Source organism: Mustela erminea, chromosome 21 (assembly GCF_009829155.1).
Source record: "Mustela erminea isolate mMusErm1 chromosome 21, mMusErm1.Pri, whole genome shotgun sequence".
NCBI classification, from domain to species: Eukaryota; Metazoa; Chordata; class Mammalia; order Carnivora; family Mustelidae; genus Mustela; species Mustela erminea.
The window spans coordinates 21,822,277-21,844,902 of record NC_045634.1 but is presented as its reverse complement, the minus strand read 5'-3'; the positions used below and the strand labels follow the sequence as shown (position 1 = coordinate 21,844,902).

Below are 22,626 nucleotides of genomic sequence, written 5' to 3'. Positions count from 1 at the left end.
AGGCCTTTTCTAGTTGTGTCATTTCCAGTGATTCTGTTTCAGCCCATGTGCCTCTGGGCTGCTGTCGGAAGCAGGGAGCTGTCCACAGAGAGATGCAGCTGTGACACTTGACTTTGAACATCAAGGCGTCTCGGGCTGTGATGCTCTCTAACGTGGGCTTTTTCCGTGACCACTGCTTTGTTCTGGTATTGCACTGGCCGCCTGCCATGCGGCGTAGACATCCTCCAGGTCCTCAGGTGGTTGCAGACTCCTTTTGGCCACAGTTTTAACTTCCTGAGTGAATGAGGGAGCCAGCAGCTAAGAATAGCTCCCGTTTATATGGTGCTCACTATGGACCCGGCGTAGAGCTAAGGGAATTAGACCTATTAACTCATCTGATCCTCAGAACAGCCCCAGGAGGTAGGAATTACCACCCCCAATTTATAGACGACAAGGTAGAGATAAAGGGAGCTGATGTCACCTGCCAAGGTTACACAGCTGTCCCGGGACAGCTCTGCTCTTAACACATAGAGCACTTCAGCAGGTGTAGGAAGCGAACAAGGCATGAAAGTAAAACATGGGCATTGGATCTGTCTGCCTCAGGCCTCGTTAGGTTAGTGGGATGCACGCGCTTTGAACTTGATCAGAAAATCAAGTTTAGACGGCATCTGTCTTATCTATGGGCTGGGTGATCTTGAGCAAGCCACTTGGGGGTGACTGAGCCTCCCTAAAATTGGATGGGAATAACAATGCTTTTACAACACCCTGTTGTTGAAAGACTCGAGTGTGATGAACAGACTCCAGTAGAGAGGTTAGCTACTATTATTATTACTTTTTAAAGTATTTATTTATAAATTTTAAAGATTTATTTATTCATTTGTCAGAGAGAGAGAGCACAAGCAGAGAGAGCAGCAGGCAGAGAGAGAAGCAGACTCCCTGCAGAGCAAGGAGCCTGATATGGGACTCGATCTCAGGACCCTGGGATCCTGACCTGAGCCTAAGGGAGACACTTAACCAACTGAGCCACCCAGGCATCCTGAGAGGTTAGTTATTATGTAGGCAAGAGCCACATAGGGCTACTGGTGGTGCAGAGACACCCGTACCCTATGGGAACCTCCTGACCCACTCCTAGGCATATCGTCTGAACACCACCTGGTTCCTTGGAGAAGAAACTAAACCTTTCTCATGGAAGAATTAAGGACTTGGCAAAACCAAGTCGCCACCGCAGTGTGACTCAGGTAGGGTTTGTGTTAGCGGCTGGTTTGAGATGAGAATTTTTTGGCCCAGTTTGTTACGATAAAACCATTGGCTTATATACAGCTCAAACCAGGTGGGAATCTCAGAGGTTCTGGGTTCCAGCTCTTAAAAACAAGAACAAACACACCAAAAGCAAGCAAACCAAAAAAGTTCTTATTTTCAGGACTTTTGGGGGGAAAAAATCTAGGAAATAAAAATAGATTAAGGGAACCAAAAAAAAAAAAATAGCTTAAGGGAACCTAGAAAAGAGCAAAGAGCGCCTGGTACTTTTTCAAACAAACTCATATACGTATATATTTTTTCATTTGGGGAAGATGCTTTAAGCATGACTGACAGCTCTTGAGTCATCTCATCTCCCTCGTAGATAAGAGGGTGGCCTTGGGACCGTAAGCTGACTTTTAATTCTGGAACTCGGTACTTACTGAATCCCTCTGAGAAAGGTGCCAGAAACCCATAGTCTTTGAATCTAGCAGGTCAGGGTGAAGGCAGATCACGCTATTCTATGAGAATAGAGCCCACGGTGGATCCAGGACCAATACCAGTACTACGCTGGTAACTACGGCAGGCTGATGTCAATTTTCCAAGATGGAAAATGTTGGAAGGTCTGTGAATGACATTGAAGGTTAACTCAATTTCTTTGCATGGCCCATCTGTTAATGGGTCCTATTTCTAGGAATCAGCCTCACCCGTGAACAAAAATAGCCAATCTCATGTGACTCAACACTCTAGAAAAAGGGGTTGTTTCATGTAAGACAGTGTTACTTTTCACTTACCTTCACTTAGATCCTTCTGCTTTCTTGTACTATTATGGAAGAATGAAGAATCATTTTATGGCTTGGAGTTAAAAAAAAGGGGGGGCGGTTTGACTTGGCTTTCCTGGGAATCTCGTTGTGGATGTTTGGCAGTAGCTTTTCTGTTTGTCTGAGATGTTGTCCTCTGTAAGCTTCCGTTAGGGTTCTGGAGAAGACTCTTGCCACAATGCCATATAGACTAGAGGCTCTCAATGCCCATTTCATACCCTTTAGAGGTCTTTAAGTGCACCCAGTGTTCCTCCCAGCAGATGAGGCATGGTCTGGGTCCACCAAGGTGGCCACCTTCACGCTCTCGCTCACTGACTTAGACCAATGGACCTCACCGAGGGAAACAAGCATGGGCCTCTTAGTTTCAATGTCACGTTCAAGACTTAAGGCAGTTTCATGAGAGCGGCAGCACCTGGGGAAATAATTAAGATGCAGAAGAATCAAATTTATTTCTGCCTTTTATTTCTTCGCAGATGCAAACCTGGTTTTAAAAGACTTACGGCTTTTGAGTGACAAGGTCAGTTGAGGGAGAATCCTCTGATTAGCACAGACAGAAATTTCATAGAGGAACCCCAAATTAGGATGAGAGGCCTGAACTCCGAGGAGGATTGAGAGCACGGCAGGTGAATAAGAATGAAGACAGGTTTATATGGTTTTAGTGGCCAAAGGTCTGGCCCCAGAGAAGACTAACCAAAAGAAAAGAGTTTCCCCCAAGAAAGTGACAGACGTTTACTTTTGACGTTGTCACTGATGCTCGTTGTGATTTTAACCCACTGCTTAACTACATACTCCGCCCTCTGCGGGGATTCTGGGGAGCAGAGACCTAGTCTCTCTTTGGGCTTCTGCTCATTCTTGAATCCCTGCTCTCCCTCCCATGTCACTGTCCCCCAGACAGGTGGTGACAGTGTCACAGATGGAGCACTTTTCTGTCCCCAGAAGTGGCCACTGGGCCATTGGAATCAAAATCAAAATGACTTCATCGTGTGGTCTCTTAGTAACATGGTCTCTCAGCATGAGCCCCAAGGATGGAAATGGAATGATGGAAATCGGTATTTATCTCCAGACTCCATATCCAATCTGAGTTAAGCTGCAGATGCTTTATTCCTGAGGCATTTTCTGCTACAGTGGATTACCGTAGAATGGCAACAATTTACTAGGAAATCCCATAGTCTTGATGTGTAATGGGCTTTTCTGTGTGGCATTTTAAGAATCACAGTTTGTATTAGAAAGCACTATGTGTGCTCTGAGAATCTTTTCTGGCTGTGTTTAGCCTTTTGGACAAAGCTGAAATAAGTTGGCTGGAGGTCGAATCGATCCAGGGAAGAATGAACACTGGGGAGAGTTCAGGGAGAGAGACTGTTCCCACATATACACTCAGAGTTTGGCAAACAGAACAAAGCACACCAGCAAGGCACGTTTGTATTCTGCTCCCTGCCAGGGGCAAATTAATAGTTGGCTTCTTCCCCGGAGTTTATGGATAGAAACTGAAAACACTGGACATCTAATGATGCTGTCTGGACCAGGGAGGATTGAAATTGATTCCTTTATTTCTATTCTGAAATTTAGAAAAATCACAGGCTTGAACAGTAGTCTATATCAAGAATTTGGAACTTCTCTCCATTATGGAGCATACATCCATGGGTAAGGCTAGGTAGGGATTAGATTCTTTCTGTAATCCCTCAGGTGTCTACTTCTGTGTAAGGTGCTAAAACACCAGTGATTGGGTTCTGGCCCTCACGGCCCCCGAGGGTTGAGTGGGTATAAACTAAATCAGCGGATGTGTCGCCTGACCACCATGGGCTCTGCCCTTGTTGTTTTGGTTCCTTTTGATGAGATTCATTATCACAGCAACTGGAGTCTCAGCACATCCTCATTCTGTTGGGTAACACAGAGGTAGGTGAAGCTGGGTGTCCCAGAGGAGCGAAAGAATAGTCCTTCCTTTCAGTGCCTTTTGACCCCATTCAAGATCAAGGTTAGTACCGGTTTATAGATAACCATTTATTTTTTAAAAGGCAAAATGGGGTGGGGAGGCAGATGCTCCTTGAAGGTCAAGTGCATGCTTAGCCATCTGTAAAAACACAGTAACTTCTTTGGAGTCTGGTACATAATAGATGCTCAAGAAATACATGTTGAATTGTAGGCAAAGAAACATGCTCGGCTTATCTCACTTTCTGCAAAAGCACTATGCTTTGACATTAGGAAATGTTGAGAAAGGAAGAAGTAGCCTTAAACTCTTATATCCAAGTATTTTTTCTGAAACCCAGGTTTCTGGATTGCCCCAGTACTCTGTTTAGGCAGTTAACACAGTATGTCTTACACCATGTTCAATTGGATCCCTATTTGTATCTTGTCAAGAATTTGTAAATTCCTGGAAGTGTAGGAACCATGTTCTGTATGTTTTCCTTTGACTTTCCCATAGGGTGCCTCAGCATAGTACCTGGGACATAGTAGGTATTCAATAAAGGATTATTGAATGGGGGGGTGGGGCAAAAGGCCAGAGAGAACTACAGAACTTGGCCTGATTTTTCACTAGATATCCTCTTATAATTCTGTGCCTAGCCTTGCTCAACAGAATATTGTCATCTTGAGCGGAAGAAGCAGAAGTTAATAATTATTAATGCTTCAAGGTGGGCATTTCAAGGTGCCCTATAGGCACAATGCATCCTTTCATGGATTAATTTCTCTCCAGTGCTTATATATTTCAGTTTTGCAACTGGGCTCATACTCTGCTCTTTTTTTTTTTTTTTTTTCCCAAGCTGAACAGGTGTGTGGATCCAGCCCTCTCTCTTGCCATAAGAATGTTCCTTTCAGGTAGTTATCACCTAAGCATCTTTCTCCCCACCAGGGAGTCTCAAGGAAGTCTGGGTGTGGTTTCACTGCTCTTAGGAAGAGATTCTTCATGATTCCTGAGGTGGGTTGGAAAGCATGGGTGGGCCGTATGCTCGAGCCCCCTTCGACCATTAAGTGATCCGGCGGAGTTTTTCCTAAAATAGCCAGCCTACTTTTTGGGTATAGGACTCACCAGTTGGTGAGAAATTATCTATTTGTGGTGCAAGTCGTTTGTTACACTGTGTTAGGATCCCGGGTGTGCTCAGGGAAGGATTTTCTCTTATCAGCGTTGATAGACCAACTACGGAGAATACTCCGTGGCCCTTTCTGCAGCTGATAACCTTCAGAGTTTTAAGACCAGTCTTCATCCTCTGCACTAGAATTGCTCACTGTTTTTTTATGTTGACTCTTGGTCTCATCCCTAAAGCTGTCAGTTGTTAGGGGTGTTCATGCTCTTTCCATACAAGTTTGTAAAACTCCCCGTTTCGATGAGCTTTTGTCGGTTGGCTTGGATGGCTGGACTCTCTGTGCTTCTCCAACGGGCTGACTCCCAGAAACAACTGTTCTTTGCTGGGGGGAAAAGGGGAACTTCTAGACTGAAGACAGCTATAAGAAATCCTTCCCTTTTTACTCATCTTACTGTCTAGTACCTATCACTGTCAGATGATCCCCTGACTTCCTGGTAGTTCGGTTTTTGGCCACTTCATGCTCATGTATGCTTGTACTATAAAAACTTATCTGAAGTTGGAAAGCTAGGCAAATAATGGGCAGTGTTACCATGTATGTTCCCGGGTTATAGAACGCCCTTCAGAATGGCTTCCGCTCTTTGGGGAGCTTTGGATGGTAGTCAAAATGAATGAAAAAAATACAATGACATTGGATAAACCCAAGGATAGTTGGGATAACTTGATATATTAGTAATAAGACCTTGAAGATCAGGGAAAAAGGGAGGAAGTCTTTGGAATTTTAGAACTGGTCACAGTGGGGATGTCACTTAAAGCTTATTCATATGTGTAGCTCAAAAGGAAGATTCTGTGATGGCATATTCTTGAACTGTGAGGGCAGTGCGGTTGCACTGTCCATACCAGTTCCCCTCAACGGGAGTGACAGCCTGAGCCCCACATGGAAAACAGGGAGACCCTGGGCCCTCCCTGCAGGAAGGTTCACCGTGGTCAATCAGTACTCTCAGCTCGTTATGCCAGCACAGGGGGTAGACATGTGTGCCAGATATATGTTAATTTAGGTCTAACAACTATTGCCTACAGTAATTCAAGGGTTTTACACCTGGGAGAGGATCTCTGTTCTGTCCAGCTCAGGCCGTCCTGAGCAGACTTTGGCGGACTATTGGTCTCTCTTTGATTATGCCCTCAAAGTCCAGATAGTTTGAAAATGAAAATTCCATATTATAAATGTAAATATTATAGATGTATCATATAAATATAACATAAATATATTATAATATAAATACATGTTTTCATAATGCATAGTAGATATAATTTTTCTGCATCTTCCGGGCTAGTGGTGAGCTAGGTTGTCTGTTTCAGAGATGTTCAACTTGGGGATGGAGCATGTCTCCCGAGGAGCAAGTACAAGAAAGCCAGGACAAGAATATTCACTGATCTGTTACATTTGCTTCGTGACCTCCCTTCCAGTCTCTCAAAACGCCTTCTCTATATTCATGTCCTCTCCAAAACTTGAAACAGAAATTGTCTCTACCAGTGAATCCTAAATCCAGCCCCTTGATCCTACTTCTTATCCTACTTCCGATGCTTGCCCATGCCTCTTATAAAAGCAGAGAACCATAATGAAAGAGGCTCTTCTTACAGTTCAGAGTCTGAAGTTTTCTTGGTTTTAACAGTTGATCAGTCACTAAATATTGAGGACTCAGAGTAGGTAGAGCTAATATGAGTTGCTGAGTAAAATTCATTATACGAATACATTATGTCCTGCACTCTCCCTTTTTCCCTGTATGCCTCAGAGAAACATTTGGGTCTGTAGAGGAACACATATGATGGAGATCATCACAACATTGTTCCCGGTAGAGGGTAGGTGGGGCAAGCCCAGGTATTCCTATCTAGGAAAACAGAAAGTAAAAGGTCTAGGAAAACAGAAAAGTAAAACATCATGAGTATGAAATGAAATACTTAATGGCAGTCAGACATTATGGGCTGGATATGTATGCAGAAACATGGAAGAAACTTAAACTAGCCTTGAGAGAAGTAACTAAGAAACAGAACAGGATCTGTAACACAGTGTAATTCTATAAACTGAAAACACATAAGGCAACAACGTGTCTTTTTAAAAGATCAATCCAAGGGTATACATCCAAGGAAACACAGTGAGTATGTGCAAGTGGGAAATTGAAGTGGAGGGTTAGTGTAGAGATGGGGACAAAGGGAAAAGCTAAAACAAGGCAGATCTGTGTAAAGGTGTATGGCATAATCCACATCTCACCTTCTGCCCTGGAAGTGAGTAAGAACATAAAGAAGGACTGAATCATGGAGAACGAGGACTTACTTGCAAGAAATAAGGAAGGCGGGCGCCTGGGTGGCTCAGTGGGTTAAGCCATTGCCTTCGGCTCAGGTCATGATCTCAGGGTCCTGGGATCGAGTCCTGCATGGGGCTCTCTGCTCAGCAGGGAGCCTGTTTCCCTCTCTCTCTCTCTCTGCCTGCCTCTCTGCCTACTTGTGATCTCTCTCTATCAAATAAATAAATAAAATCTTTTAAAAAAAAGAAAAGAAATAAGGAAGGCAACTAAGATTATCAAGAAAACTGTTGAATGTTTGAAATAGTTGCTTTGTTGCGTGAGAGGTCAAGTGCAAGGATTGCCAGGGAGCCCCAAGAGCTCGATGAAGGCAGGAAGCATATATTAATTGAGGTCCCCAGCTTCTTGGTTATGCACTTTCCTGGAGAAGCAGTGGGCTGCCTGGTGCAGGAGTGAAGATGGAAAGTGTTTGAACTTACCTGGTGCAATATTGTGATTTGTAAGAAATAAACGTTTGGTCTCCATTCCCTGTTTCTGGCACAGAGCTCCTAAAACCCCTGGAGTTTGCTAGGTGATGAATTTCCTAGGAGCCATAAAGGTGTGTTTTATTATGTTAATGAGGTGACTTTTGAACCCGCCTAAGTATGGGGGCTGGTTGCCAGGAAATCAGCCCTGCGATTTGAGGGTTGGAACTTTCAGCCCCACCCCCCAGCCTCTGGGGAGCAGTGAGGGGCTGGGGGTTGAATCCTTCTTCTGTGGCCAGTGCTTTAATCAGCTGTGCCTCTGGAACGAAGCGTCCATAAAACCACCCAAAGGATGGCATTTGGAGAGCTATGAGGTTGGTGAACCCTGGAGAGCTATGAGGTTGGTGAACCCTCGGAGATGCGGGTGGAGTGGTGTGGACCTGCCAAGGTCATGGGTGGTTCCGAGCCCTTTCCCCACACCTTGCCCTGTGCATCGCTTCCATCTGGCTGCTCCTGGGTTATATTCTGTTAGTGAAGTGCTTCTGTGAGTTCCTTGAGCTGCTCGAGCAAATGAATCGGACCCAGGGAAGAGATCATTGGAACCTCCGATCTGTAGCTGGTCCATCAGAGCACAGGTGATGACGTGGACCTGGGATTGTCACTGCCACAGAGGGCAGTTTAGTGGGGACTGAGCCCTTAACCTGTAGAATCTGATGCTGTCTCTGGATGGTTAGTGTCAGCACTGAGTTCAATGGTAGGACAGCCAGCTGGTGAGAATTTGTGGTGTAGGGAACCCTCCCTCCTGAAACCCAGAGATTTCAGCCAAGCGCAGCTAACAGAGGGCTGAAGAGGTGACCCGGGAGTGGGAAAGAAACCTCATCCTTTTTGGGCAACACACTGGGCCAGAGTAGGGAGTGGAAAAGATCATCTAGTGGCTTTGTTACAAATAGCCTCACTCTCCCAAGCCAGGAGGATAAGAACAAAGTCTAACGTAAATACACATGGATTTCTTAAGCCAATAGTTGGGCTCAGAAATTGGGTCAACAGAGTGGACTTGGAGCATTTGCTGAATCAAGAGAAAGAGGGAAAGATAATTCTGAAAGCATTGTTGCCAAAACCAGTAGTCTAGAAACAGAAAGATTTCTGGTCAGCCACAGATTGTATTGGTGGATGGGTTCCAAGAGAGATAGGTCAGGAGTGGAAGAGCAGTAATTCCCAAGTTGATGAGTAAGAATTTGCTGCTGCTTTGGTTTACTCAGTCACCAGAGTCCTGGTGAGAGGGTGGAGAGGTGGTGTGAACAGGGAAGGAATCATGCGAGGTTCTATTTTGCAGAGGAGAGACAGGCTAATACCAGAAAAGAGGTTCGTCTGTTTCTTAATTTGTGTGTAATGGAGCTAAGCAACGTGGTCATCTGTGCAGTACCTTAGCCCTGAGCCTGGGGCCAGACTACAATTTAGTGACATCTCGAATCATAGATTCATACTGAGGTCTGGTTGATGGACAGATTGGTTCTTCTTCATTACTTTAGAATAATGCCTATCTTCAAAGCATCATCCTGATGAATTTTCTTCTTTGATCTCTTTCTCTCTTTTTTTTTAAAGATTTTATTTATTAATTAGAGAGAGAGAGAGAGAGAGAGAGTGTGTGTGTGTGTGTGTGTGTGTGTGTGGGTGGGAGAGCACACAAGTGGGGGGAGGGGCATACAGAGAGAGGGAAGGAGAAGCAGATTCCCCACTGAGCACAAAGCCCAAGGCCTGGGGCTCCCTCCCAGGACCCCAAGATCATGATCTGAGCCGAAATCAGACACCCAACCAACTGAACCATCCAAGTGCCCCCTTTGAGTCTCTTCAAGGACCATAATAAAAGTAGAGATTTCAGAGTGAAATCTGTGACCCGTGTGCCCTTTTCTGCTTCTATCCAGGGAGAGAATTACTCAGTTTACTAGAGGCTGCTGAAGTCCTCCCTCTGTCTGTCTGTCTCCGTCCAACCATCCATCTTTCTGTGCACCTGGTACTGTTTTTGGCACGTAGCAAATATTAACTCATTGCCTCTTGCCTAACAGTCCGGTGAGATAAGTATGATTGTTACCCCTTTAGGAGAAACGGGCTGGACGGGCAGCTGAAGCACGGAGAGCTGAGGCGCCCAGCCAGTAAGCCGCGGAGCCAGGATCCAAGCCAGGCAGCAAAGCCCCATGGGGTTCACATAACCTCCCCATAAGAAGCCTTCCTAGATGACTCTGAAATCCTTCTGGAAAGTTCTGCAAATGCTTGCACGCTGTTCCTCCCAAAGGCTCCCGCAGGTGTTCCCACACCGTGCTCGCCCATAGGCGGCCCAGCCGTCAGGGTAACCCTCTGGATTGCAGCTGCTTGGTCGTCCATTTGTTCCTCGTCTCCTTTTCATCTTCTCTTCCTCTCTGCCCGCGTGTGAACACCTGTAAGATCATCCTCCTTGACTTGCCAGGCCAGGACTCGGGGCCTCTTTACCTCTATTGGAGATAACAGGTGGTGCCCTGGGGGTGGAGTCTCTCTTACCTGCTCCCCGACAGCTCCTGGCCTGTCCTCAGCCTCCGCTCAAAGCTCCCCAGGCCAGGTAACGCCAAACCTCTGCCTGCCTTCTCCAGCATCAGGCTGCCCGGACCTTCTCTAGGAAAGTACACAAAAGAACATGGCCGCCTGGGGCCACGGATTAAGGAATTTTAATTTTGGGGGACCTGAAAGGTGATCTTTTAAAAACCTACATATCTCTCATTGCCAAAGTAGATCTGTATATCATCAGGGCAAACGCCTTCAAATTTCCATTTGACCAATTCAAGCACTTTTATCCTTCCCTAAAACTAAAGACTGACCTAAATGTGTGCATGTGCACATCCCTATCTTTAAAAATAAGTATGGGTTTATTCCTGTTTTTAAGTGGTTTGCATTGAATGCAAACTGCATTCATCATCAGGTTGAACCAAAGGGTTTTTCAGCTTGTAGAGCTATCGAAGTCACTAGTGCATTAACTGCAAATGCAAATTTATTAATTTGCATTGTGGGGAACATTGAGGTCTTCTGACCAAAAATGAAACTGATTTCATATCTTTATACATGCTAATAAATCAGGGGGGAAGCATGCCCCCCGAGTACACTGGACTTTATTAACCCTTTCCTGTGACACTGAGATACTTGGAATATAACTCCCCTAGCATTTTCATCAAAGAGAGCCAAAAATAAAAACAATAAAAACCTTTTGGCGTAGTTACCTGCCTTTTCAACCCATCTCCTGAAAAGAATTTTTTTTTTTTTTAGAAAAAATAATTTTTTTAACTAGAAGATTTGTAGAAGTTCACGATATTTGGGGACTGTTGTATTTTGTAAATATGAGAAAGGTTCAGCTGTTGAATCCAGCCTTATTGGGGGTGTTTGCTCCGTGTTCCTGCCTTTTGCAAGATTTGCTGGGCAAATGTAATTCTTTACCAAAAGGAAACATTTATGTTCCCAGATGCCACCAAGTTATTGAAACAGAAGCAGATAAACTTAGTCAAGAAGTATTTAGTAATTACTGTGTGTTCCAGTATATTCTGAGTAGGACACAGCTCCTCGAACAATTTATAATTTGGGCGTGGTAATAAGCCTGTCTCACATGAAACAATTAGAATAATCTAACCAGAATTATAACCTAATGCCCAGTGATGTGAATCAGACTCAGCTCGGTGTGCTTTCCAGAGGAGACGGGCCAGTCAGAAAAGACTGCAGGGATTTGGGAGGGATTTGTAGGTAAGTGATATGGACCCTGGGTTTGAGGGTATAAAGCTTTGAAAGAAAGAGACAGATGTTTCTTCAGAGCTAAGATAGGCAGGGGACAGTAATGCAGAGTGCTTTGGGGACGATGAGAGATTAGGCCAGTTGGAGCAAAGGATTAAGGAGGAGAAGTAGTAGTATATAAACAAGATGGTAATCATTTTTTTTCCCCAAACAAGAAGTCTAGCTATATATTCCAATATATAAACAGTGGGGGAAAATGTTTTAAATTGAGATTAGTGAAGAATATCTGGGGTATGTATTTCAGTCACCACAGAGCACCCAAAATCCAATATGATGGCCGAGGTTAAGCATACTTAACAAGAGCTCTGTATAGAGCTCATCAGCCTCAGCCGTCATTATGAGAGCAGTGTTTTAGAGAGATTTGGAGTCAGGATGCTCAACTCCCAAGACTGCAATTGTATTCTGAAGGTATAGACTGAACCCTCTATATACTTTTTTAGGGGAGCTGGATAAGTATTTATCTCCCAGGTCATAGGTCTGTTGAAGCAAGGATGGCATCGTCTCTACTCACTGTTGTAACCACAGTATTTAACACAGTGCTCAGCACAGAATAGACAGTCAAAGTTTATGTCTTGAAAGACCTGGGAATGCTATTCAGGACAGACAGGACAGGGGACATGCTGCAGCTAATAGAGGCATAGGAAAAGTAAAAACAAAAACAAAAACAAAAACGAGGTGCTTTTATTCACCAAGCAAGCTCAGCTTGAATCATTTAATGATCTTGACCTTAGGATGTGGCTACATAGTAGAGAGTGAGTGGGGTGAGGCTGACTGTGTTTCAGAGCATATTTGAATTGCCGCTAACATTGGAGCCCAACAAGACAATTGGAGATTGAGAGCCGCAGGTCAGAGGCAGAGCCGTCCCTGTTTTCCTGTGCTTTTGCAGGAAGTGCATTTTATAGAAAAGTCAGAGAGGAACTAAGGGGAAAGGAGAGCTCTGAGCGGTGAGTTCCCAGCCGGCTGACCACACACTCCCGGCACTGCCACCGAAGCTGGCCCTCCTCTTCGGGGCTGCTCCATGGGACCCTGTAGCCCCTGGCCCAGCCCATCCCTGGGCTCTGGGGGGCCTTGCCAATGAGGATGACGCGACGCGCCAGAGTTTAGGATGGTAAGAGGTTCTCCTTCTTTGATTTAGGCACGACTTATTTGCATCTGAAACTAGCCTGTTTTCACTTCTTCTGGGTAATTTTAAAAAATGGATGTAGCGTCTTCTAACCCGTGTGTGCTTTCAGATCTAGTTCAGAGGGTTTCTCCAAGTCATCACCAAACTTAGCAGTGAATTTGACCAGCCCGAAGGCTTGGTGTGCAGGTGCACCCGGGTCTGGAGTCCTGGGTCTGAAATCACGCTCTAGCATCCTTTGGGCTTTCATAAGCTTCTGCTCCGGAGGCAAAAACTTCTCAACTGAATGTGTGTGAACTGAACACAGTTCAGGACAGTGAGAAGGACACTTGGCCTCCGTCACACTTTACAAACCGTGATGTCCGATGAGAGCCTGGTGGATGTGCTAAGCTTGAGCCGCGGTCCCCGCCGCAAGCTGGGGCTGGGAATCCGCTAAGAATTTTGGACATTCTGGAAGCTCGGTGGGTATTTTTAGATGAGTCTTGTTCCTATGAATGAGGAAGTCCGGCAGATGGCTCTTGTGCCTGGATTTTTTTTTTTTTTTTCCCTAGCTTTCTACCAATACAGTTCGGAGAAAACACTGGCAGGGCTTCTTTCTTGAAGGACAATGGGGGGAAAAGCCATTCTGAAAACACCGGGCGGCAGCTGCAGGGCTCAGTCTCTAAGGACACGGGGCGCAAGCTGTGTATTTCATCCTCCTCTCCTGTGACTCTAGCTCATCGACAGGAGGCAGGGAAGGAAGTCTGAGTAAGAACAAGTCGTTTATCACCCTGCGGGAGCAAAGACATCTGTGCAGGCCGTGCTCTCCCTGCCGCTGATAAGAATGTTATTCACCACCCAGAGAGGAAAGACCGAAGTCTGTGGTTTCGGCCGGTTGAAGCCACTTCCTTAAATGACATGACATCAGATTGCAAACTCTAGATGGTTGGCACCAGTTTTATGAAGAGCAGATCAAATTATTGTTAATGAGGGGAAAGCGCCTTTAGAAACAACTGGTAGAGTCTTGGCTGTGGCCTTAGGTCCGACAGAACAACCCAATGGTGCTCAGAGAAGTCACCTTTGGAATAGTGAGCCTTTCCCTGGGATTCTTAAGCAATGTCTTGCTTACACCGATGGAGCACACAAAAGCAGCTGGATTGTAGGTGTGTGCTCTGACGGTCAGCTTCCCCTTTCACTCTGAAATCTGAGCTAGTTTGGCTCATTCCCTACTTAAAATGGCAATGCTTTAAGAGCACAGATTCCACGGGATTCCAAGAAAGAAGGTTTTTGATGCAATTCATATAAAAGAGTCATCGCTCCCAAGATCTCACTATGATGAGAAAGGGTAACCCCTTGCTTCCCCTGTTTACACCGGAGCATTCCAGATGCCTACTGGGCTTTTGTTACCCAGCGGGAGCCTGGGCTGCTCAAGCCTTTTTAGTAGAGAAATGGTCGTCTTCCCAGAAGCCATGAAAACATGAAAATTCCCCCTGTGCGTAGGTACTGAGATTTCCCAAGTCTACTTTTGAGGCTCCCCATGTCCCTACACATACACACATGCTGCTGAAACTTTATCCTGCAACCCCAAGAATAACTTTGTCTGCATCCACGTGATGAGTTCAAAACTGTGACTTCTCCCTGCTAGTGACTAGACGCAGAAGAACTGATTTTTGAAGTCTCAGAAGAGTTGCTTAGGTCCGAAAAATAACTTTTTCCATCTATAACGCTCTTCTGTGGTATTACTAACCTTCTCTGAATCTGCCCGTCCCACCATGGGGCCTGGTGGGAACCCTTGTTGGGTTTCTGGGGCTCAGCATCAGGTCAACGAGAACGGCCACCCATAGGTTCATGCAGGCCCTACTGACTTTCTGTCCTCCTAGAAATGTTCATTCTCCATTTATCCAATATGTTAAGCATACAGGGAAGTTCAAAGAATAACTTAGCTGTCATGTGTCCTCCAAAGATTTTTCAAGTGTTATTAGCCATTTTAGATTTTGAAAACGAAAACGTTACAGGTTCAGGGGAAAAGGACTTCATACCTAGTTTCTGCTTCCATTTCCCACTGTTACCCAGAGTGTTCACTAACTTGAAGGTGATGAGTATTATTTCCATTTGACTGCATATATAGGATAAACAAAAAAATTGCAGCATCATTATGTGTTTTTAAAATATATTAAAATGGCATCACACTGTACTTGAGACCTTTTGCAAATTACTTTCTTTTTTTTAATTGAACTATATAGTTGGCATACAATATCATATTAGTTTCGGGTATACATAGTGATGCAACAATTCCATACGTAATGAAATGCTCACCGCGATGCCTAGTTACCATGTGTCACCCTGTGAAGTTACTATAATACGATTGACTATAATCCCTGTGCCATACTTTTCATCCTTGTGACTTACTTATTTTATAACTGGAAGTTTGTACCTCTTAATCCCATTCCCCTATTTCAACCGTTCCCCCCTTTCTTCCCCTCTGGCCACCACTAGTTTGTTCTTTGTTTTTATGAGTCTCTTTTTCTGTTTTTTTGTTCATTTGCTCATTTTGTTTTTTAGATCCCACATGTACGTGGGCTCCTAGGGTATTTTTGTCTTTCTCTGACTGATTTCACTTAGCCTGATGCCTTCTAGATGCATCCAGGTTGTTAGAAATGGTGAGCGTTCTTTTTTATGACAGAGTGATATCATTGTATATACCTATGACTTCTTCTTTATCTGTTTATCCATCAGTGGACACTTTGGTTGCTTCCATATCTTGGTTGTTGTAAATTACACTACAGTAAACATAGGGGTGCCTCGATCTTTTCAAATTAGTGGGTTTTCATTTTTTTTCAGGTAAATACCCAGATGTAAAATTACTGGGTCATATGGTATTTCTATTTTTAATATTTTGAGGAACATCCACACTGTTTTCCACAGAGGCTGTACCAGTTGGCATTCCCACCAACAATGCACGAGTTTCCCTTTTCTCCACATCCTCGCCAACACTTGTTATTTCTGATGTTTTTCATACTAGCTATTCAGACTGGTGTGAGGTCATTATCTCATTGCAATTTTGATTTTCCCCAAGCTGCTTTTAACATTCAACATTTAAGAATAATTTCAGTATTAGTACATTAAGTCAAGTTCATTTATTTTATAGTTATATGTCATATTCCATTATAAGATTATACCACAATGTATCCATTATTTTATTGATGGACACTGGACTGTTTATGATTGTTTTTACTCTTAGTAACACCATGAAGAACCTGTCCATGTATGAGATTTTCTTTAGATCTGCACTGACTGGTACAATAGTCAGTAGCTTAAAATGCAGCTACTCTAAATTGCATTGTGCTGTGTGTATAAAATACACACCAGAATTTGAAGATTTAGAATGAAAAAAAAAGTAAAATATCTCATTAATGATTTTTATACTCATTGCCTATTAAGTTGACAGTATTTTTATATATTTTGTTTAAATAAAAGATATTATTAAAATAATTTCACCTGTAATTTGGCTACTAAAAAGTTTAAGATTATATATATATGATTTGCACTGTAATTTTTTTGGACAAGGCTGGTCTAGATCAGGGCCAGTAATTACCATCTACAGTATGGTAATCTGTGTTTGTAAATAAAGTTTTATTGGAAAAAATGTCCATTCATTTACATAGAGTTGATGATTGCTTTCCTGTTGCCATAGCAGAGTTGAGTAGTTGTAACAGAGACCATATGAGCCATAATCCTAAAATATCACCCATCTGGCCTTTTAAGGAAATGCTTGTTGACCCCTATTCTAGAGCAGTGATCTTTAGCCATTTTTTAACAATGACCCACAATAAGAAATGTATTGGCTATCATGACCCAGTAGGCACACACCTGAAACGAAAGTTTCACAAAACAATGTTTCAAAAATCCTTACTGAAATATTTTCGTGTTTTCTGGTCCCATAGGAGCCTATTTTGTTAAACTGCTGGTAAATTGCCATGACTCACTAAATTGACTGGGCTGCACGTTCACTACTAGTGATTTGAATAACATTTCTCAAGGACATCTATCCAAGGGGTGTGTGTGTGTGTGTATGTGTGTGTGTCTTCACAGACACACATTTACATATTTTTTTAGTTTTATCTGTTTGTATACATTTCATTCAGTGTTTTTCTAGGTTTGTGGACTGGGGAGCTTTGCCAGCTCAGCAGCTCTGGTGCTGGAATTTCTCCCTTGGCAATTTTCTGGGCCTGAGGAGCAAGAGACTCCAAAGGCCACTTTGGAGGGGGCTGGGTCATTGCATTGCCACAGAGCTGACTTCTGTCCTAGACCCAGGAGTTGTCATTACTCACAGCTGCATACCTAGGCTTTATCTGCAAAAGCCATGATTGATAGATCAGATGAGAATAAAAATATTTTACAAAACTTTCCATGATTTTATTTTGCCAGAGGGTAAAATAAAGATAATCTACTGCCAGAGCACTTCCTGAGGATCTGATATTTCCCAGAGCCCTACAGTGAGGCATACTATTGGTCGTGACCTGGCCATCACTGTCACAGCTTACACTTGACAGCTGTAAGCTATTTCTCAATGTGGGTTCTAAGAATTGGGGGTGAGGAGAAGGACGTGTCCCTGAAGAGTATTTTCATGGGAGCTAACAAACTTTCTCTAAACTTTTCTGGTGATCAGTACAGCATCCCCACGACCGCAAAGACCAATGGAGGGTCTGGCAATGTTGAACACAAAGAACAGTCGATACATTCTTGACTGTAAGGTCATGTGCATTAAATAAGGCAGCTCTGATGCCAGATCAATACTGCATTGTATATTTCCTACAGCCGATATTGAGATATAGATCTGCTGTAGTGGGAACAGGACTGTCATCAGGAAATACCAGTTTGGACAAATCTGGGTTACCACCAACAGGGAGAGAGCTAGATTGATTGTGGTCTGCCTCACTTGGTGACAAAAATGTCAGGTCAGATTGAATATTCATGTAGTCCTTGGGAAAAGGGAAGGAGAAATCAATAAGCTAACTGCTTTACCTGATAACAGGCAGTGTTTTCTCCAAGGCAAGTTATTTATCTCTTGAACTTGGTATTCCGGTCATGATATGTTGGTAATGGTGTCTTAGAGATGCAACAAAAGATTTCATAGAAAGCCTAAGGGCAGATTCTATGCTTCAGGAAGAAGGGTTATGTTAACGTATTTCTGAGCATTGTACTAGAAGTCTGGTTAAATTGATAGAAAGTTTTCGTTAATTCCAAGGAATAACCTAGACCCTTTGAAGCTCTGTTAAGAGAGTACCAGACAAGAGGAAATCCCACCTTTTTAGGCCTAATTTGCAATTCATTTGCCCTGTGATCCTGCAGAAGCTACCCAATCTCCGTATATCTCTGTAATTGACTCGTATGATAACGTTCATGTTTTTCTTCATAGAGATGTTGTACAGTCTACAATAGGGGACATATGTTTTGGCCAACAGGGTTAGAATATGAAGGCGGTTCCTCCTAAATCATGATTTTGGATTTGTCTAAATTTCATAGAGTCACCCGTCCTAACCGTACTTGACAAATCTCCTACCATTCACGTGCATAAGGCTTCAAAAGTGTGCCCGTTCTCTCTTCCCAGGATCATCTTTTTTTCAAAACTTAGCTGGTGCTTCAGGTTTCCAGAGCATAGTAGGTTCATGACCCATTGCCTGGCTTTTGAACTGAACCCAAATTAATCACTTTTCTTGTTTGTTCTTGCATTTTCCAGGCACCTTTTAAAAATGAACAAGAGCAGCTCTGATTTGGAAAAAGTAAGCCGGGGCTCTGCAGAGAGCCTCAGTCCTCCCTGCAGGGGCGTCCACGTCAGCTTCAACACGGGCTCCACGGACAGCCTGGCCTCAGACTCCAGGACCTGCAGTGATGGAGGTAACAGACTTGACCTTGACGAAGAGGCTTAGATTCTCCCAAGTCTGGAAGGCCAGCCATGGTCTCACTGCTAGGATTTGGAATGGCTGAGCTAGACCTACCATCTTGGTCCTACTTTGACCCTGAGGTAGACTCCACCGAGAGGGGCAGTTGCCATCCATTCCCTGTTGGATACGTGACGAGGCACCTCATGCCGCCCTGCTTTTTCTACGGACACACAGTGCGTCCACTGGCTCCTGGGGTGATGAGCTATCTATGTATAGGTCTGTCTTCCATTTCTGTCCTCGGGATGTGTTCTTGGGGGATTAGTACCACCAACCACAAGCTTTTACCCTCCACGTTTCTCTCTCTCCCTCTCCGCTATCTTCTTCACTCCTTCATGAGCATGAGGGCACACCCCCATGCACACGTGCACACACTCACTTGGAAACGGCAGGCGCTTACGTATATGTTTGTTGAATTAAAGCATGGAGGCTTCATGAGACTACCAGCCATCCCACTCCGTGGAGAAAGCGCTAAGGTGTACTATGTGGGTATGTCCTGATTGGGCACATTCCTGAGAAGGAACTCTTATGTTTCTGTAGTCGTAATGGGTAGTGTTAAAACCTCTCACCGTTTCAACATTCTTTGCATGTGTGTATGTGTCTGTGTGTTTCTTCTGCTTTTCCCTTAAACTCGCTTTAGCATGTTAGTTTTCGACATGTGCTAACATGACGACCTCTCTCACTCCAGTGGAAATATTTCTTCCCAGTAGGCAGTTTTGGAGTCGAGACTTCCATCGTAAAGTCGCTGTCACCAACATATTTCTATTGGAAAGATGAGTACTGCAAAGTCTAGAGCATATGTTGTGTCAGTCTGTGGTGTGTTCTTCTGGGAAACTTCTGATAGCTCAGACTTTAAAACAGGAAATCGCTTAGTTTTGATTGGGGTGGGATGTGGCAAAAGAGGGCTTTCTTACTCTGCAGATTTTCCCCTTTTCATGGTTCTGTCTTTATCATGTGCCAGTTATTCAATGGGAATGCACTTCAAAATGGGCATTCCTAGATCAACAAAAAGTGTATGCCTTGTTACTAGAATTTGGGCCCTTAGAATGAAAGATTTTATTCTGCTTATGAACACTTATGCTTTCTTCTGCTTATGGCTCCTGCTTATGGCTCTACACCCTAGACCATGCTTCCTTTCCCCACCCTCCCTTTGTCATAGCTATTAAACATCAGTCTAGAGACCGTCTAGAACCACACTGGTCATGAAAAGTGAAGAAGCCGTCAGTCTGCTTCTCATCGTTAATCAAGGTGGCTTGCTTCCGGTCTATTCCTAAACAATTACCTTTCAATCCCATGAATTCTTACTCGCTTTTACCTCATAGAAAGAATATTGAAGTATTTACCCATCACACCTTTTGTGACTGTATCTAGCCCTGAAGCTGAGAGAGTGGATTTGAAGGGAGGTAGAGTTAGTTCAAACTCAAGTTCCTAGAGACCAGAATGTAATGTCTTCTTTAATATTAAATCAAAAGATATCATTAGACTATTTGTTTTGTCAGTAAGAATTCACTAGTAAAAAAAACACATTTTCCAGACTTTTTGTATCTGCAGTAAAGACGGACCTGAGTGAGTTGAGGACAAAGTCACTCCAGAGTGTATCATAATAGTTTGTGTAAATTTCTTGGAAGCTTGTCAGGGTTAGTGGTTAAAGTTAGTTTTCTACTATTTGGGTTTTGTGACCAAAAAAAAAAAAAAGTTTTAAATTTCATTTAAAATGGGGGGTGCACCTGGGTGGCGCAGTCGGTTAAGTGTCCAACTCTTGGTTTCAGCTCAGGTCCTGACCTCAGGGTCATGAGACGGAGCCCCGTGTTGGGCCCTGCGCTCAGCGGGGAGTCTGCTTGACGTTCTCTCTTTCCCCTTCCGTCTTCCCCTCCCCCACTTCTCCCATGCATTAGCGCACTGTCCCTCTTTCTCAAATAAAGAAATCTTTCTAAAAAATTTTATAAGAAAATCAAACATAATTGGAATATATTACTTTGTTGAATTTTAAAAACCGATGTGTCTAAATTTTAGGTTTACAAAGTGTCATCTTTATGTCACTGTTCACGTCACTTCTTCAGGCTTGTACCCCATGTCACACCCCTCAGAGCACATCTGTTATCCCATCTGTCCATGTGGGCAATTCAGCTGAACAGTGAGTCTTCTCAGTGGAAGGAAAAAAAATCCATGAAAGCAGTTGTTTGGTTGGTGCTTGGCTTGGAGGGACAAACCGCACGTGTCAGGACAGATCCATGCACACCGCCGAGAGGTGACCTGTGGGGAATAGCCAGGAGGCACAGAGGTCGGCTAAATGATCACCACAAATGGTCATCAGAAGACTCTCATGCTGGGGACGCCTGGGTGGCTCAGTGGGTTAAGCCGCTGCCTTCGGCTCAGGTCATGGTCTCAGGGTCCTGGGATCGAGTCCCGCATCGGGCTCTCTGCTCAGCAGGGAGCCTGCTTCCCTCTCTCTCTCTGTCTGCCTCTCCGTCTACTTGTGATTTCTCTCCGTCAAATGAATAAATAAAATCTTTAAAAAAAAAAAAAAAAAAAAAAAGAAGACTCTCATGCTGTAAATGGTTCCTTTCAAATAGGTGAACCTAATGCCCCATGGAGATCATTTTCCTCTTCGATTTAGGGTAACGTTAAAATTCAGTGCCACAGTTTAACACACATCCCTGATGCCAGGTTCCCACAGTCCAGCAGATTTAGAAAGTGCTCTGTGGAACCGAAGCTGTTGGCACCAGCAGCAGGTAAGAGGTCTGGCCACACAGTGAATTTAGGTGTGAATTCACATGAAGGTCAGTGTTCGTGTTTTTATAGCTAGCAGACCAGAAATATAGCCAGGTTAATGAAATATCCTCACGGTAGTCCGCTTCTTTTCCTCAGTAGTTATGCCAAGGGGTTTGGTTTTGTTTTGTTTTGTTTTTTAAGATTTTATTTATTTATTTAAAAGAGAGAGCACACACGAGCAGGGTGGAGGGGCAGAGGGAAAGGGACAAGCCCGCTCCCCGCTGAGCAGGGAGCCCAACGCAGGGCTCGATCCCAGTTCCCCGGGATCATGACCTGAGCTGAAGGCAGCCATTGAACCCACTGAGCCACCCAGACACCCTGCCCCCCAAGAGGATTTTTTAAATATATGCATTAGTTCAGTCATTGACTTGATAGATACTTGTAGAATCCAGACCTCGTGCTAGATACGATTTTAGATGTTGAATGTAGAGCAGTGACAAAAAAGGCCCAGTTCCTTCTCTCCGATTCCCGTGGGGAGAGATGGACAAGGAGAAAGATAAAGGGCTAAAGTAAAACAGCCAGTGTGTCGGATGGCAGTGAATGCTATGAAGAATCAAGCCAGGAAGTGGGCGGGAAGGGGTGGGCGGATCTGTCAAGAGGAGAGACAGTCAGTCCACACAGATCAGACATCAGTCGGGAGTGACAGCCTGACCTTCCCTGAGCATTTGCTCCTCGACTTGGGCTGTTACCTGAGACTCCGTAAGAAGAAAAGGCGGCCCTTTTTCAGGGCCTTTTTCAGAGACTCCCTGGCTGAAAATAGTGTGTTCTGACTGTCAAACAGGCCCTCGGAGCGCTTGATCCTAAATTGGCGGGTTTGGTCTAATAGATTCCATTTGGTGTTTTGCTCTAACAGGGATGAGGCCCACCTCATCCCCCACCCCTGTGGAGACACACTGAGTCATGGGATCTGTTCTGGGAGATTGATTAGTGAAGGAGGAAGAAGATATCCCAAAGGAAAAGATAGTCATTTCTAAGAATGTCTGTGGCCTGAGCCCTTAGAATATCATCAAAGTGAAGCTTTACCTTAGTTTAAACTATTCCCTTTAAACTGAATTTTAAAATATATTTTATCACTTTAGTAAAGTCAGTACGTGTCTCTGAATAACAATTCACTTGATGGGGAAAGATATGACAGGAAAAGTCAGAGTCATCAGATAACCTCTAAATGAGCTCCCACCTTTGAAATTTTGAGGAT

The 22,626-nt window shown here is 44.0% G+C and overlaps 1 protein-coding gene across 1 annotated transcript in view; it reads left to right on the top strand.

Moving 5' to 3' along the window:
- The window catches only part of PRAG1 (PEAK1 related, kinase-activating pseudokinase 1), a 46,627-nt gene that overhangs the window by 9,754 nt on the left and 14,247 nt on the right, over window positions 1–22,626 (top strand). Inside the window, exon 4 of the mRNA XM_032329058.1 lies at window positions 18,458–18,615. Within this exon, the coding sequence (XP_032184949.1) occupies window positions 18,458–18,615 (158 nt within the window). The remainder of the gene's footprint in view (window positions 1–18,457; window positions 18,616–22,626) is intronic.